This window comes from Callorhinus ursinus, unplaced genomic scaffold, assembly GCF_003265705.2.
Source record: "Callorhinus ursinus isolate GAN/ISIS: 27379988/994484 unplaced genomic scaffold, GSC_fseal_2.0 scaffold69, whole genome shotgun sequence".
In the NCBI taxonomy this organism is placed as follows: Eukaryota; Metazoa; Chordata; class Mammalia; order Carnivora; family Otariidae; genus Callorhinus; species Callorhinus ursinus.
The window spans coordinates 5,368,579-5,384,751 of NW_027397131.1; the positions used below are offsets into that span (position 1 = coordinate 5,368,579).

A 16,173-nucleotide genomic window follows, 5' to 3' on the forward strand; every position below is an offset into this window, starting at 1 on the left:
ATTGCTATTTCACAGAACTAGACTCAAGGGAAACCTGAGCCTAGAGCTTAGAATGGCATTTAGTAAAGCAAATCACTATATATTTTTTTAACCTTACCGAATATAGTCAAAATATTCTTTGTGTTGGTTACGATAAAAAACAGAAAATTTAAGCATCCGTCCTGCAATCACTTCAGCCTTCTCCAATAGCTGTGTTAGATGAACTTTTGAATAGTCTGAAAATAAAAAAAAAATTCTCTTACTAAAAATATATTACCAAATGTATCAACTACATGTTTAATAAATTGGAAATTATTAAAATTCACCTTTAGAAAATTTATCTTAGTGAATAGGAAATTGCACTGAAAAAAAATTCATTGTCTTTGTTTGGCACATTTTTCTTTCTACAAAAAATGCATTTGTTATGGTTTATTTTTTTTTTTTAGGATATCCATGCATTTATTTCACTCTTTGAAATGAAAGATCCTGCAACAAAAATGTTAAGTAAGGAATGCAGACTCTGCATAACCCAAGTAATATCAATTGGCACCATACTAGCTTTTCTTGAATCAACTGACAAGTCAAATAAAAAAAGCTTCTAACATGCAATCAGTAGCAAATTGACTTTAAAAAGGTAGCAATAATAATGTTCATTTAATTTACTCTTTAAATCTACGAGGTTTGGGGGCGACTGGGTGGCTCAGTCCTTAAGCATCTGCCTTCGGCTCAAGTCATGGTCCCAGGGGCCTGGGATTGAGCCCTGCATCGGGCTCCCTGCTCCACAGGGAGCCTGCTTCTCCCTCTCCCACTCCTCCTGCTTGTGTTCCCTCTCTCGCTGTGTCTCTGTCAAATAAATAAATAAAATCTTTAAAAAATAAATAAATAAATCTACGAGGTTGGTGAGATAGATTAAATATGACAATTTTATTGATGCAGAAATTGAGGCTTGTCACGGTTTGATTTGCCAAATGTTCATATAGCTAGTAATTTAGAGACTAGGTCTCTGGTTTTTAGTTGATGGTTTTCAGGTATACAAGACTCTTGAAAATCTAAAGCTTCTCTCCAAGTAACTTGATCCTTTCACCAACTTTTTGTTTTGAAAATTGAGGACTGTTGTCAAACTCCTCTACCAAAATCTAAGCAAAAATCTTTGTCTATAAAGATTATAAGACATTCCAAATAAAAGCAACCTAGTTGAGCTGCTCATGACAGCACAGGTTGTTTACTAACTGCTTCACTGGCTCACATTTATTTAGATTAGAACATATGATGCAGAAGGCATCATGCAAAGTTAGATGATCAGGTTAAAAGATCAAACAGAATATTCTTCCTTTCAAAGAACTCACAATCTAAATTTGCAAATAAATATACATAGATAAATATATAAACAACTGTGATTTATGGGGCAAGCACAGGGTTTTATCCTGACATAGACTAGACTAGAATTAGATTAGTTGGTGGCATTCTATTTTACTTTATGTCAATATTTTGCACAGTACATAGCACACAGTATGTGCTCAATAAATGTGGAGTGAATTAGCTTTTATACAGATCAAAAGACAATTTATACAAAAAGCTTCCTCAAAATTTACAGATTAAAGATTATTGATAAAGTTTAGGTAAAAGTCTCTGAATTATTCTGATAATTTGAAACAATAAGCTTTGAAAAGCTTAAGTTCCCTTTATATTTTACTCATACAAATTAAAAATGCAAAATAATTTATAGAAAACTATTGTACCACATATAAAAGCTGGCATTTTATTATTCACTCCATAACATTCTTAGTAGAATTATGAGACGTAGTTCAGTAAAAGAGCAACAGGGTGATCACTCTAAATGAAAGAAGACAAGGTTTTCCTTCATACACATAGAAATAAAACATGTACTCATATGGTTAAATAGATTATAGAACAGAGTGTGTATGCATCTATAGACAGGTATTTCTGACCTGGAAATGCCAAAGGTCTTTCTTAAGCTAAAGAAGAAATAATATTTCACACTTTTCCCCAATGTCAAATGGGGATTTTAGTAGGTAAATTATAGCTCTTTTAATTGGATAAATATTATGACTTTGTTTAGTGCCGTCCTATGGAAAATAGCATGTATTAAAACGATATCCAAAAAGACTGTGGCTCGGGACAAGAGATTTGTAACCTACAATGGTAGAAACATCAGATTGGCAACAGACCTATCCACAGAGACCTGGCAGGCCAGAAAGGACTGGCATGATCTATTCAGAGCACTAAATGAGAAAAATATGCAGCCAAGAATACTATATCCAGCTAGACTGTCATTGAAAATAGAAGGAGAGATAAAAAGCTTCTAGGACAAACAAAAACTAAAGGAATCTGCAAACACGAAACCAGCCCTCCAAGAAATATTGAAAGGGGTCCTCTAAGCAAAGAGAGAGCCTAAAAGCAGCATAGATCAGAAAGGAACACAGACAATATACAGTAACAGTCACCTTACAGGCAATACAATGGCAGGAAATTCCTATCTTTCAATAGTTACTCTGAATGTAAATGGGCTAAATGCCCCAATCAAAAGACACAGGGTATCAGATTGGATAAAAAACAAGACCCATCGATATGCTGTCTGCAAGAGACTCATTTGAGACCCAAAGAAACTCCCAGATTGAAAGTGAGGGGGTGGAAAACCATTTACCACGCTAATGGACATCAAAAGAAAGCTGGGGTGGCAATCCTTGTATCAGACAAATTAGATTTTAAAGCAAAGACTATGATAAGAGATGAGGAAAGACACTATATCCTACTTAAAGGGTCTATCCAACGAGAAGATCTAACAATTGTAAATATCTATGCCCCTAACATGGGAACAGCCAAATATATAAGCCAATTAATAACAAAAGAAAAAAACATCAACAACAATACTAGTGGGGGACTTTAACACCCCCTCACTGATATGGACAGATCATCTAAGCAAAAGATCAAACAAGAAAATAAAGACTTTAAATGACACACTGGCCCAAATGGACTTCACAGACATATTCAGAACATTCCATCCCAAAGCAACGGAATACACACTTCACTAGTGACCATGGAACATTCTCCAGAATTGATCACATCCTAGGTCACAAATCAGGCCTCAACTGGTAACTATAGATTGGGATCATTCCCTACATATTTTCAGACCACAATGCTTTGAAACTAGAACTCAATCATAAGAGGAAAGTCGGAAACAACTCAAATACATGGAGGCTAAAGAACATCCTACTAAAGAATGAACGGGTCAACCAAGAAATTTTTAAAAAAGAATTAAAAAAAATTCATGGAAACCAATGAAAATGAAAACACAACTGTTCAAAATCTTTGGGATGCAGCAAAGGCAGTCCTAAGAGGAAAGTATATAGCAATACAAGCCTTTCTCAAGAAACAAGAAAGGTCTGAATTACACAACCTAACCCTACACCTAAGGAGCTGGAGAAAGAACAGCAAATAAAGCCTAAACCCAGCAGGAGAAGAGAAGTAATAAAGATCAGAGCAGAAATCAATGAAATAGAAACCAAAAGAACAGTGGAACAGATCCATGAAACTAGGAGCTGGTTCTTTGAAAGAATTAATAAGATGATAAACCCCTAGCCAGACTTATCAAAAAGAAAAGAGAAATGACCCAAAAAATAAAATCATGAATGAAAGAGAAGAGATCACAACCAACACAAATAAATACAAACAATTACAAGAACGTATTATGAGCAACTCTATGCTAGCAAATTAGATAATCTGGAAGAAATGGATGCATTCCTAGAGATGTACAAACTACCAAAACTGAAGCAGGAAGAAACAGAAAACCTGAACAGATTATAACCACTAAGGAAATTGAAGCAGTCATCAAAAATCTCCCAACAAACAAGAGCCCAGGGCCAGATGGCTTCCCAGGGGAATTCTACCAAATATTTAAAGAAGAATTAATACCTATTCTTCTGAAACTGTTCCAAAAAATAGAAATGGAAGGCAAACTTCCAAACTCATTTTATGAGGTCACCATTACCTTGATCCCAAAACCAGACAAAGACCCCATCAAAAAGAATTACAGACCAACATCCCTGATGAACATGGATACAAAAATTCTCACCAAAATACCAGCCAATAGGATCCAACAGTACATTAAAAGGATTATTCACCATGACCAAGTGGGATTTATCCCTGGGCTGCAAGGTTGGTTCAACATCTGCAAATTAATCAATGTGATGCAATACATTAATAAAACAAAGAACAAGAACCATATGAACCTCTCAATAGAAGCAGAAAAAGCATTTGACAAAGTACAGCATTCTTTCTTGATCAAAATTCTTCAGAGTATAGGGATAGAAGGTACATACCTCAATAACATAAAAGCCATCTATGAAAAACACACAGTGAATATCATTCTCAATGGGGAAAAACTGAGAGCTTTCCCCCTAAGGTCAGGAACACGGCAGGGATGTCCATTATCACCACTGCTATTCAACATAGTATTAGAAGTCCTAGCCATAGCAATCAGACAACAAAAAGAAATCAAAGGCATCCAAATTGGCAAAGAAGTCAAACTCTCACCCTTTGCAGATGATATGATACTTTACGTGAAAAATCTGAAAGACTCCACCCCCAAACTGCTAGAACTCATACAGGAATTCAGTAAAGTGGCAGGATATAAAAATCAATGCACAGAAATCAGTGGCATTTCTATACACCAACAAGACAGAAGAAAAAGAAATTAAGGAGTCGATCCCACTTACAATTGCACCCAAAACCATAAGATACCTAGGAATAAATCTAACCAAAGAGCCAAAGAATCCGTACTCAGAAAACTATAAAATACTCATGAAAGAAATTGAGAAAGACACAAAGAAATGGAAAAACGTTCCATGCTCATGGACTGGAAGAACAAATATCTTGAAGATGTCAATGCTACCTAGAACAATCTACACATTTAATGCATTCCCTATCAAAATACCATCCACTTTTTTCAAAGAAATGGGACAAATAATCCTAAAATTTGTATGGAACCAGAAAAGACCCCGAGTAGCCAGAGAAATGTTGAAAAAGAAAAGCAAAGCTGGTGGCATCACAATTCCGGACTTCAAGCTCTATTACAAAGCTGTCATCATCAAGACAGTATGGTACTGGCACAAAAACCGACACATAGATCAATGGAACAGAATAGAGAGCTCAGAAATGGACCCTCAACTCTATGGTCAACTAATCTTCGACAAAGCAGGAAAGAATGTCCAATGGAAAAAAGTCTCTTCAACAAATGGTGTTGGGAAAATTGGACAGCCACATGCAGAAGAATGAAACTGAACCATTTTCTTACACCACACACACAGAAATAGACTCAAAATGGTTGAAAGACCTCAATGTGAGACAGGAGTCCATCAAAATCCTAAAGGAGAACACAGGCAGCAACCTCTTCGACCTCAGCCGCAGCAACTTCTTCCTAGAAACATTGCCAAAGGCAAGGGAAGCAAGGGAAAAAATGAACTATTGGGATTTCATCAAGATAAAAAGCTTTTGCACAGCAAAGGAAACAGTCAACAAAACCAAAGACAACCGACAGAATGGGAGAAGATATGTGCAAATGACATATCAGATAAAGGGCTAGTATCCGAAATCTATAAAGAACTTAGCAAACTCAACACCCAAAGAACAAATAATCCAGTCAAGAAATGGGCGGAAGACATGAACAGATATTTTTCCAAAGATGACATCCAAATGGCCAACAGACACATGAAAAAGTGCTCAACAATACTCAACATCAGGGAAATCCAAATCAAAACCTCAATGAGATACCACCTCACACCAGTCAGAATGGCTAAAATTAACAAGTCAGGAAACAACAGATGTTGGCAGGGATGCAGAGAAAGGCGAACCCTCCTACACTGTTGGTGGGAATGCAAGCTGGTGCAGGCACCCTGGAAAACAGCATGGAGGTTCGTCAAAAAGTTGAAAATAGAGCTACCATATGACCCAGCAATTGCACTACTGGGTATTTGCCCCAAAGATACAAATGTAGGGATCCGAAGGGGTACGTGTACCCCAATGTTTATAGCAGCAATGTCCACAATAGGTAAAATATGGAAAGAGCCAAGATGTCCATCAACAGATGAATGGATAAAAAAGATGTGGTATATATATACAATGGAATATTATGCAGCCATCAAAAGGAATGAAATCTTGCCATTTGCAATGATACGGATGGAACTGGAAGGTGTTATGCTGAGCGAAATAAGTCAATCAGAGAAAGACATGTATCTTATGATCTCACTGATATGAGGAATTCTTAATCTCAGGAAACAAACTGAGGGTTGCTGGAGTAGTGGGGGGTGGGAGGGATGGGGTGGCTGAATGATAGACATTGGGGAGGGTATGTGGTATTGGTGAGCGCTGTAAATTGTGTGAGACTGTTGAATCACAGACCTGTACCTCTGAAACAAATAATACATTCTATGTAAAAAAAATATAAAAGAAGATAGCAGGAAGGGAAAAATGAAGGGGGGGAAATCGGAGGGGGAGACGAACCATGAGAGACTATGGACTCTGAGAAACAAACTGAGGGTTCTAGAGGGGAGGGGGATGGGTTAGCCTGTTGATGGGTATTAAGGAGGGCACTACTGAATGGAGCACTGGGTGTTATACGCAAACAATGAATCATGGAACACTACATCAAAAACTAATGATGTAATGTATGGCGACTAACATAACATAAGAAAATAAAATTTAAAAAAAAGAAAGTAAATGGAAAGAAATGCAATAAAGAAAAGTAAACGTGAGATAGACTCCAAAGAAGAATTTTATTTCAGGAAAAAACTGAGGTAATATATTAACTCCAATATAACACAACAAATATAGGTAAAAGTTTTATCATTGAGAATTCTTTACTCACTATTAATGTTACTCTTAATACAATATAAAAATTAGCTGCTTCATTACTGATAACTAAACTATGATTAATACCATATTTCATCTAGTCCAAAATGTATTTTTTCACATTTAGCTTCTTAATGAGTCCAACAATAACTGTGATATGAAAACACTGTTTCATACTTTAACTGACAGTATAAAATGGTGGAACTTATAATCAGTATCTTAGGAAGAAATATGGTACCAGAGAGATATTATTTCCTTGCTCTCAAAGACTGAAATCCTTAACAATCAAGGATGTTATAATCCTTAGCAACTTACCCATATATAAAAAGGTTTGAAGATAAAATCAAAATAACATAGAATTAAAATTTCATCCATTTAACATATCCATAGGAAAAGTTTTACACTGAATTTGAGATTAAGAAACAACACAAGCTAGTGAGATAAAGCAGTTGCTAAGTATGTACTGAGTCTAAAATAATGCAGGTGTGACATTATGGGGAGAAAAAAAAAGGCCGGTTTATATGAAGGATGCCTCAGCTGGGAAAATTTGCTAAGCAACTTACAATAGTTGAGGCAAATTGTTTTTAAGACTTTCTTCAAGCTCCTTTATGTTGAAAAACACAGCCTTTCTCTACAATTTTTTAGAGGAAACAATCACCTATACAAAGAGGAAATAAAGCCCCATTCTAAGAGACAAGGAGAGGATGACAGATGTAATCAGGTAAAGATATCTTTGTATGAGTTCAACACCTATTTAAGAGCTCACCAAATATTTGTTTCTTAAATGAATGAATAAACAGATAAATGAACGAGATAAATGGTAACATTTCCAATTTAATGGAATATTAAAGTATAGTTCAAAATCAAAGGGGATGGGGCTCTCCACATCAGGTATCTCAATGTCAAATGGCTATGAGGTACTTTCTAATGAAGCAAAGACACACACACACACACACACACACACACACACACACACACACGACACTAGTTTAGATACAGATTTCAGCACTCAGGTGAAAAATCCAATAACATTTCTGCTATGTACAGTCATTAAGATCTGCATCCATTCCCCTAAGTTACAGAAAGATGTTCCTGACTTGTTTCAATATCTGTGAACATTTTTTTTTAAAGATTCTATTTATTTTATTTATTTGACAGAGAGAGAGTGCAAGCAGGGGGAGTGGCAGGCAGAGGAAGAGGGAGAAGCAGGCTCCCTGCTGAACAGGGAACCAGAGACACAGGGCTTGATCCCAGATTCTTGGGATCATGACTTGAGCCAAAGGCAGCCACTTAGCCAACTGAGCCACCCAGGTGCCATCAATATCTGTGAAAATTTAAAGAAAAAAAAAAGCTCTCTCTCAAAACGAAGCTCAAAATATGTTTGAGCATATTTTCAAACTAAACCAATTTTTATTTGCAAAGCTTTTACTTTAAAAAATCAAACTATGCAGCAAAGAACTAATTTAATGCCATTACTCAGCTTTTACTGAGAATCTAAGCTCCCTCCAACTAATACAGCGTAGCTTGTTCTAGTACACAATGCTACTGTCGATGTAAAAATAACCCAATGCAATTCATATCACCTTATGATTAAAAAATATTTTTCTGTAATTAGCTTTTAAGGAACTACTAAATATTTTTCTGGATTTGTATCTAGTTCTCTTACCTGCTGTGCAGAATTCTATAATTTCACTCCATTCAGACACAACATAATCACCGTCAACCTGTTTTGAGGCAGTCTGCACTGCTACTGTATATTCAGTTCTCGGGCTCAAAAACCAGTGTCCACGGACAGTCATGGGCAAAGGAACAGCTTTTGCCACCAATTTCGTTGGAACATCCTAAGACAAAAAGAAAGAAAAACAGGAAAGAAGGAAGGGTAGAGGGCAGGCAGGGAGGGAAGAAATAATTTAGCAGTAGAACCTGAATCAATTTTAAACAATGTGGAGGAACTTAAATTCCTGGCTAATCATAGAATTTTCCTTTTTAAAGATATTTAACAATTATTCTAGTCAAATCTCTATTCTCCAGATGTAAAAAAAATAAGGCCCAACTTGATCAAAAGACATGCCCAAGGTCATACAGCTAGTTAATGACATAAAATGTATTTAGATTTCTGTTTTCTTGATTATTGTTCTTCTCTGTACTCTCCTTATATATGTTCCTTAAAGTGCAATATTCTAATATTAAATTATAAAACAAAACAAAACCTCCCAAAACCCAGAAACATGACAAACAAATTCAATGATTTTGTATTTTAAAATATATTTGTTTAATTTATACTATCCATTAATTTTACCAGAGTAGCCCATTACTAAATATTTTATATGTGAAGGCAGAAAACATTTTAAAAATAACTATTTTAAGATAAATGAATCAGTTTTATTTACAAAAGAGGTAGTATCTGCTTCAGTTGTATTCAAGTATGGAGCTTATGTGTCACAGAAATGTTTAGGTATTTCTAAACAATGATTAATAAGGTTATTAAACTTGCTAGTTGAATATTCACTATATTTCCAAGACATGGTTTTCTAAGTGTGGAATGAAGAAAAGGGGGTCAAATCTTGACCTAATCATCACATAACATTAAGTATTTCAAAGCTATTTTAAGGAAATATTTCAAAACTACTTCAAGAAGGCAAATGTCAGCAAAGAAAATATCCATAACTAGAAAGCATAATCAAAATTAGAACATGGTTAGAATAATGACTTATCAACCTTGTTCTCTCACACATATACATATAATCCTTACTTATCATTAGTGTGTATAACTGCGCATTTGGTAAAAGACATAATTTCCAGAAAGGATAAGGCAGCTCTTCCAAAAGATTTGCCAAGTTAAATTTAGTATCAATATAAAAAAAAGACCAGTTTTCATCAGTGAAAATACTGAAACATAAGAAAGAATACTTAATAACTATTATCCTCTCTATGCTATCTCTGATGTGTACGTAGAGACATATGTATCAGCAAAGATATGTGATAAGTAGACTGTTATAAGAATAAATACCAAAGAGGTGTAAACAGGTCTAAGACATATAAAGGTTAATTTTCATCCTCAAATCATAAAATAAAATTGACTACATAAAGCAGTTTTCAGCCCTGAAGTATTTTACAAATACCCTAAAGTTTATAAGCTATATCACATTCCTCTCTCAGCAGTTATAGGGAAAAATGTATGCCTTAATGAAAAACTATACCCTGCCTATAGCATATTCTTCTGGCTATTTTCTTTTGATTCTGTGGGAGTTATTTTATAACAGTGTAATCTGTAGATAACTGATAACAGTTATTCTTGTCTAAATACATGCAAATGAATTTTGTCCATCCATCCCTTCTGTCCCTTTCTCCTTCCTGACCCCAAATCAGTTTTACCTGTAGTTATACATTTATTTCAATATACTAATCTATGCTTGTGTCTATTCTTTGGATTATCCCTTGAACTGGTTGTAACACCTCATCAGTTACCTCATTAATGAGTTAAATCTTTTAACACATGTTCATTTTTATGTCTATATGACAGTCATGATTTTACCTCTTATGGGAAAAATTGTATTTTAATAGTATACTTGGCATTTCATTTTCTTACAAAATTTCTTAAAGGGATAGGGTTTTGAAATGACATGTAATTTTTATTCTTCCCAATATCAAATACATCACTTAAGTAATTAATAGAACATTATTCCTGCTTTTAAAATGTCCTCAGACTTAGATTTTAAGATGCAAATGAACAGAAGTATGTGTTAAGATTTTACCTTGTGTTTAAATTTATTGGAGTTCTTGTTCTCTTTCTTATTGAGGTCAATGAAATAGTGTGTAATACGGTCCTTTGACTTTGAATCCATTTCCCATGAAATCTTGAATGAGTCACATGTAATGTTGCTTATTTTAATGTTATGTGGTACAGGAAGTTCTTCCATCTCTGCTATGCCACTGTCTTGTGATTTATTCCCTGCAAGAAAACAATGCACAGGTAGTTTCCAACTAATGTATTTTTCCAGGTTGCAAGGCCATCAGTTGTGTATATATTTTTTTCTTTTTTAATAAGATTTTTATTTATTTATTTGAGACAGAAATAGGGAGAGAGAGAGAGTGCGCACAGAGGGAGAGTGAGAGGGTGAAGAAGACTCCCCGCTGAGCAGAGAGCCCAATGCAGGCTTGATCCCAGGACCCTGAGATCATGACCTCAGCTGAAGTCAGACGCTTAACCAACTGAGCCACCCAAGGACCTCTGTGTATGTATTTCTGAACTCAACTACCTAATTACTGAGATTTCATGAAATCTATTTCATGAAATAGTTTGAGTGTTAACAATAGTTAATGCCATTTACAAAGTCATTTTACCAATAAAAAAAAAAAGCAAAACTGAATTAGTCCTTACCACCTCTAAATTTTCAATTTACTTTTCCAATTTTTGCTTTCACAGAATGTAAACAAAAACACTGATAATCTATCTTTCTAATCTATAAAAGATTGGCCTTACATGGTAGACCCAAGAGACCATTTTTCCTACATGAACAACCAATTCTGCTCTAATGTCAGGCGTTTTAAACTATATGAAGTCACAAATGTTGCTAATGAAAGAATCCAGTCAAATTAAAAAAAGAACATTTCTTTAAAAAAATCTGTGAGTTATCAGTGACAGTCTATAAAAATTACTCTTCCATTTTCCTTTTGTTTTAGATATTTATATATAGAAACAGCATGTGATAGTTATACTATATATACAAATAATATTGAAGACCATTCTCTTACAAGTTATTATGTCAAGGATTATTCTAGGAATCTTTCTGCCCATTGTGTCTTGGTCAATTTAATTTTGAGTATTAAAACAATAGATAAAACTAAAAGAGAAAAAAAAACAATTGCCATGTTGATTGTTATCATTAAAATCTTGAAGAACTGATCTGACATCTGGTTACCTAAAAGACTGTATCCTGCCTTTCCAGTTAAAGAAAATGAGAAACTAAAAGAGAAACTTTGGCTAATAGTATAGAGTAGAATAAGATGGATGATTGGTCAAAATAGAAAAAATATAGATCTGCCAAGTTTGTTTCATAGATAGGAAAAAAATACTGAACCAACTTTTACTCTATTTCTCCTTCCTATGTTCTCTTACCCCAAGCCAACATAAAATTGAATGCCCCAGAGGAAAAAAAAATAAATGTAATTGTTATTCATATGATAAAAAGTGGTAGATCATAAATCAGCTACATAACTAGTTCCTTAACAGAATAAAAGAGTAAATCTTGATCAACAAAAATTAAAAACAACAATGAATATTATCTTGTGGCAATATCTTCCATTTCCAGATAAATTGTGTTCTCCTGCTCCCACACTCCCTCTCAATTGTTGATATAAAACTGTTGACAATTGCCAGTCTTATTAAATCTTTTTTTTTAAGAGTTTATTTTTTGACAGAGAAAGACACAGCAAGAGAGGGAACACAAGCAGGGGGAGTGGGAGAGGGAGAAGCAGGCTTCCCGCAGAGCAGGAAGCCCACGTGGGGCTCAATCCCAGGACCCTGAGATCATGACCTGAGCTGACCTGAGCCCAAAGCAGAGGCTTAACGACTGAGCCGCCCAGGTGTCCCTAAATCTTTGACCCATATTTTCTCATCTCAAGCTGTGATGTTGCCAGAGGAACCTGATGGCAATTGAAAACTAATTTCAAAATAAGTTCTTTATTGTCATTTCTTGAACAATACTTTTAAAAATTCTTTTCTTCTTCATACCTTCCCCTCACACCCCAGTCTCTCCGGATTCCCTCTCCATAAAACTCCCACAAAAATTACTCTCTCACTTTCTTTCCTTCTCATCTGGCCTAACAGAATCCCCAAATTGCTTGTGACCTAAATAAAAGCCTTTTAGAAGTCAAGGGAAGGAAAGAAACTAAGTGGAATCCTTTTAATGGACCTGGAAAAGGGAAAGGCAATAAATACTCAAACATTAGTAATTTTTGTTCTATTTAGAAAAGCTCAAAGTTTTTACCTATTATTCTGATTGCAGTTATCTTTAAAATATAAGTAACACTACTGAAAAACTTTCTGGACACTAACAGTAAAAGTTTCTGTAGAACTCGTCTGCATTATGACTCTCCATATAATTTCATAACAACTGGGTGAAAAAATTGTTATTTAAGATCATAGAGAGAAAAAGAAAGCTATTTTGCATTTGACCCAATTTAATGAAAATGCAATTTCAATATATTAACACTAAGATACAAAAGTTTGCTACTTAAACTTCCACTGTTATCGGATTCAACCTTAAAGTTACAAATAATTGATTATTGTCTAGAATATAATACTTTGTTTTACATATTTTTGTCTAATAGTTAAAATTTGAGAAAAAAATTATATTTATTAAAATGTGGAAAGTTTTGTTTAAATCCTATTTTACCATTCAGAATATAAAGCTCAAACCTATGAAGGACTTGTTATATTAAGAAAATCTTTATTTTCAAGCTACTTATCATACTCCCAGTTCTTAACAAAGCCAGTAGATTAACCTCTACGCAGCTTTCTTACTTGCGCAGAACAAGTAAAAAATTTAGTTTAAACCAATCCTATCAGTTTATATGTAACTTCCTTTATCTTCACACTCTGAATCAATTTTTAACTAAGATTTTGAGATAAGTGACAGAAGACAATGATTTTGTCTGTAAAATCAGTGAAACAATAGTGATTCACATGACACTAATATTCAATAACCAGCCAGTACTATCTTAGATCTGTACAATCAAGTGTGTTTCTAAATGCAGCTTCTATTTCTTAATAAGACTTCATCTTAAGAATAATTCTAGCTACATTTTTCTACTTTACCTGACAAATAATTCTAAGATCTGTGACTATACTGCTGATTGGTAATACTGAATGGAAAACAAATTAATGATACTTTTATCTGTCCAAAATATGAAAGCTGCTTCTCAGAATAAGCATTTCAAAGGCACTTTTGTAACAAATTCTTTCACTTTTAAAATATTTTTTTTCCTCTGTGCTACATCTATTCATTGTCGGAAAGCATTTTTTGTCTGTATTTTTAATTTTATTAAACTCCCCAAAAACTACCTATTGGGATTTGTATATTAACTCTAGGAAACTTTCTAAGATCACTAAAAATCAGAATGTGATACCAATCTTCTTAGAATATTTTAAAATAAAATCTCTAACTTCAATGATTTGTTGCTATACTTTTAGCGAGTTGTTGAATTCAAGTGTCTTCTCATATTGACCCTGACAAATCACTTAATTTGTAAAGCGGTCAAGGATCCTTAACATACTGCCACTTAGTTATGTGTCCCTTCATATTTATTTTTGTTATTACAACTTTTACTAAGTTGTAATTATCTATATATCAAAAGTATACAACAGAAAAGGTACAAAGATGTAAAAACTAGCTCTTGCCTCAAGGATATAAAATTGGGAAGAATGTGGGAAATGTCATAATAAAATTATGTTATGTGATAACATAATTTAACTGAAAGGCTATATTAAGGGAATCAAATCATGCTTCAGAAAACATGAAACTCTTTGTTTTAGGAGAAGTAAATTTTTAAAAATTGAGATGTCATTGATATATAATATTGCGTAAGTCTTATGTTTACAATTCTGTTGATTTGATACATAAATATATATATATTTATAATTATATATTGCAATATGATTACCACTGTAGAATTAACTAATACTTCCATCGCGTCCCAAATTTAACATTTCCTTTTTGTGGTGAGAACATTTAAGATGTGGTTTCTTAGCAGTTTTGAAGTATACAATATAGTATTGTTAACTGTAACCACAATGCTGTGGGAGAAGCAGAATTTCAACAAGTGAAGACAGTAGTGAAAAAGTTGAGGACATAGCATTCTAAACGGAGGCAACAGTAAAAGCATTAAGAAACAGTACATCTTCATTTTAGTTAATTCAGCACAGGTAATAGGAAAAAATACTGACTGAGAATGCTAAAAAAGGAGACTAGAAATGTTTCATGGAAGTTGAGGAATTATCTAAGAGAAAAAACTTATGGTTGATTTAGATGGAGTTCAATATGCATAATACTGAAGATTAAATTTTATTAAAATGTATTGTCAGACTCATATAATTAGTTCAAATGTGCCCCTCAAACATACCGAGAAAGCAATTTTTAAATATCCATGAGTGTCCAGTATAAATCTACATTTTTAAGAAGATGGCTGAGAAGTACACACAATCTTTGTATTTATTTATTTATTTATTTATTTATTTATTTATATTATACATTTATTTATTTGAGAGAGAGAGAGCATGAATGGGGGGAAGGGGCAGAGAGGGAAAAGCAGACTCCCTGCTGAGCAGGAAGCTGGAAGGGGGTCTCAATCCCAGGACCTGGAGATCATGACCCGAGCCTAAGGCAGACACTTTAACAGACTGAGGCACCCCACAAGCTCTTTATTTAAAGGACCTTGAGAAGATCTAGACTCACTAAAACATTTTAAGCATACAAAAGAATAATAGCCCACTTCACGTCTACCTTCGTTATCACATACTTACATCTATGAATATAAAAACCAGTGTTGTTACAGCATTATGAATTTCTATATATCTATATACATTTCTATATGTCAATATATTCTATAAATTATACAATCTATAAGAAATAGAGGTCCTTCAAATTTGCTATTTTCCCCCTTCCCCCTCAAGAATTAGAAAAGCTGTTCTAAACAAACATTACCCCTTATAATTCTTAATCCTTTATTTTAGGACCATGTTTCAGAATAGAAATTATGCAACATAATCTTTTTGTCTCATTTATAACATATCTATATGTACTTATCCGTATGAATATATTATACACACATACAATGATACTACATTTTTAATATGTTTATACAGAGATTTAAATTACTTAGCTATCAAAGTCCTTAGCTAAACTCTTTAGAAACTGAGATGTTTTCTTTATATTTATCTTTTTGAAAGATATAGCGGAGGAAAAACTTACTTGGTTATCAAGATTACCTTATGAAGTGTATGACCCAATTTGATTAAGCTAAAAAAAGTTTTATCTTGAATAAAGATTAAAAGTATCACCTGCTTAATAACCTAGATGTACTCTTGCAACAATTGCAATAGAGCATGTTTCTTTTTATTGAGGACCTTTATATTTTTAGCATATTTATTGTACCATGGTCCCTTTGCCCCATCAGTTTTGCTGTGAAAATGAGTGGTTTTTCTTCATAATATTCTCCCTAGAGCACTACAATAGAAGCCAGTCTAAAATCTTAGTTATAGTAGTTAAAAGAACATAAATTATTCACTTTGAATAAAGTAAGAAAATGGTTTTTTTAAATAATAAA

The 16,173-nt window shown here is 33.8% G+C and overlaps 1 protein-coding gene across 3 annotated transcripts in view; it reads right to left on the bottom strand.

The window, feature by feature from the left end:
* PHYHIPL (phytanoyl-CoA 2-hydroxylase interacting protein like) overlaps window positions 1-16,173 on the bottom strand; it is an 83,891-nt gene that overhangs the window by 7,869 nt on the left and 59,849 nt on the right. For all 3 annotated transcript variants that reach the window (XM_025850324.2, XM_025850325.2, XM_073886247.1), the window contains exons 2-4: window positions 10,602-10,798; window positions 8,513-8,687; window positions 98-215 (exon numbers count right to left, since the gene is read on the bottom strand). In XM_025850324.2, the coding sequence (XP_025706109.1) occupies window positions 98-215; window positions 8,513-8,687; window positions 10,602-10,798 (490 nt within the window). The remainder of the gene's footprint in view (window positions 1-97; window positions 216-8,512; window positions 8,688-10,601; window positions 10,799-16,173) is intronic.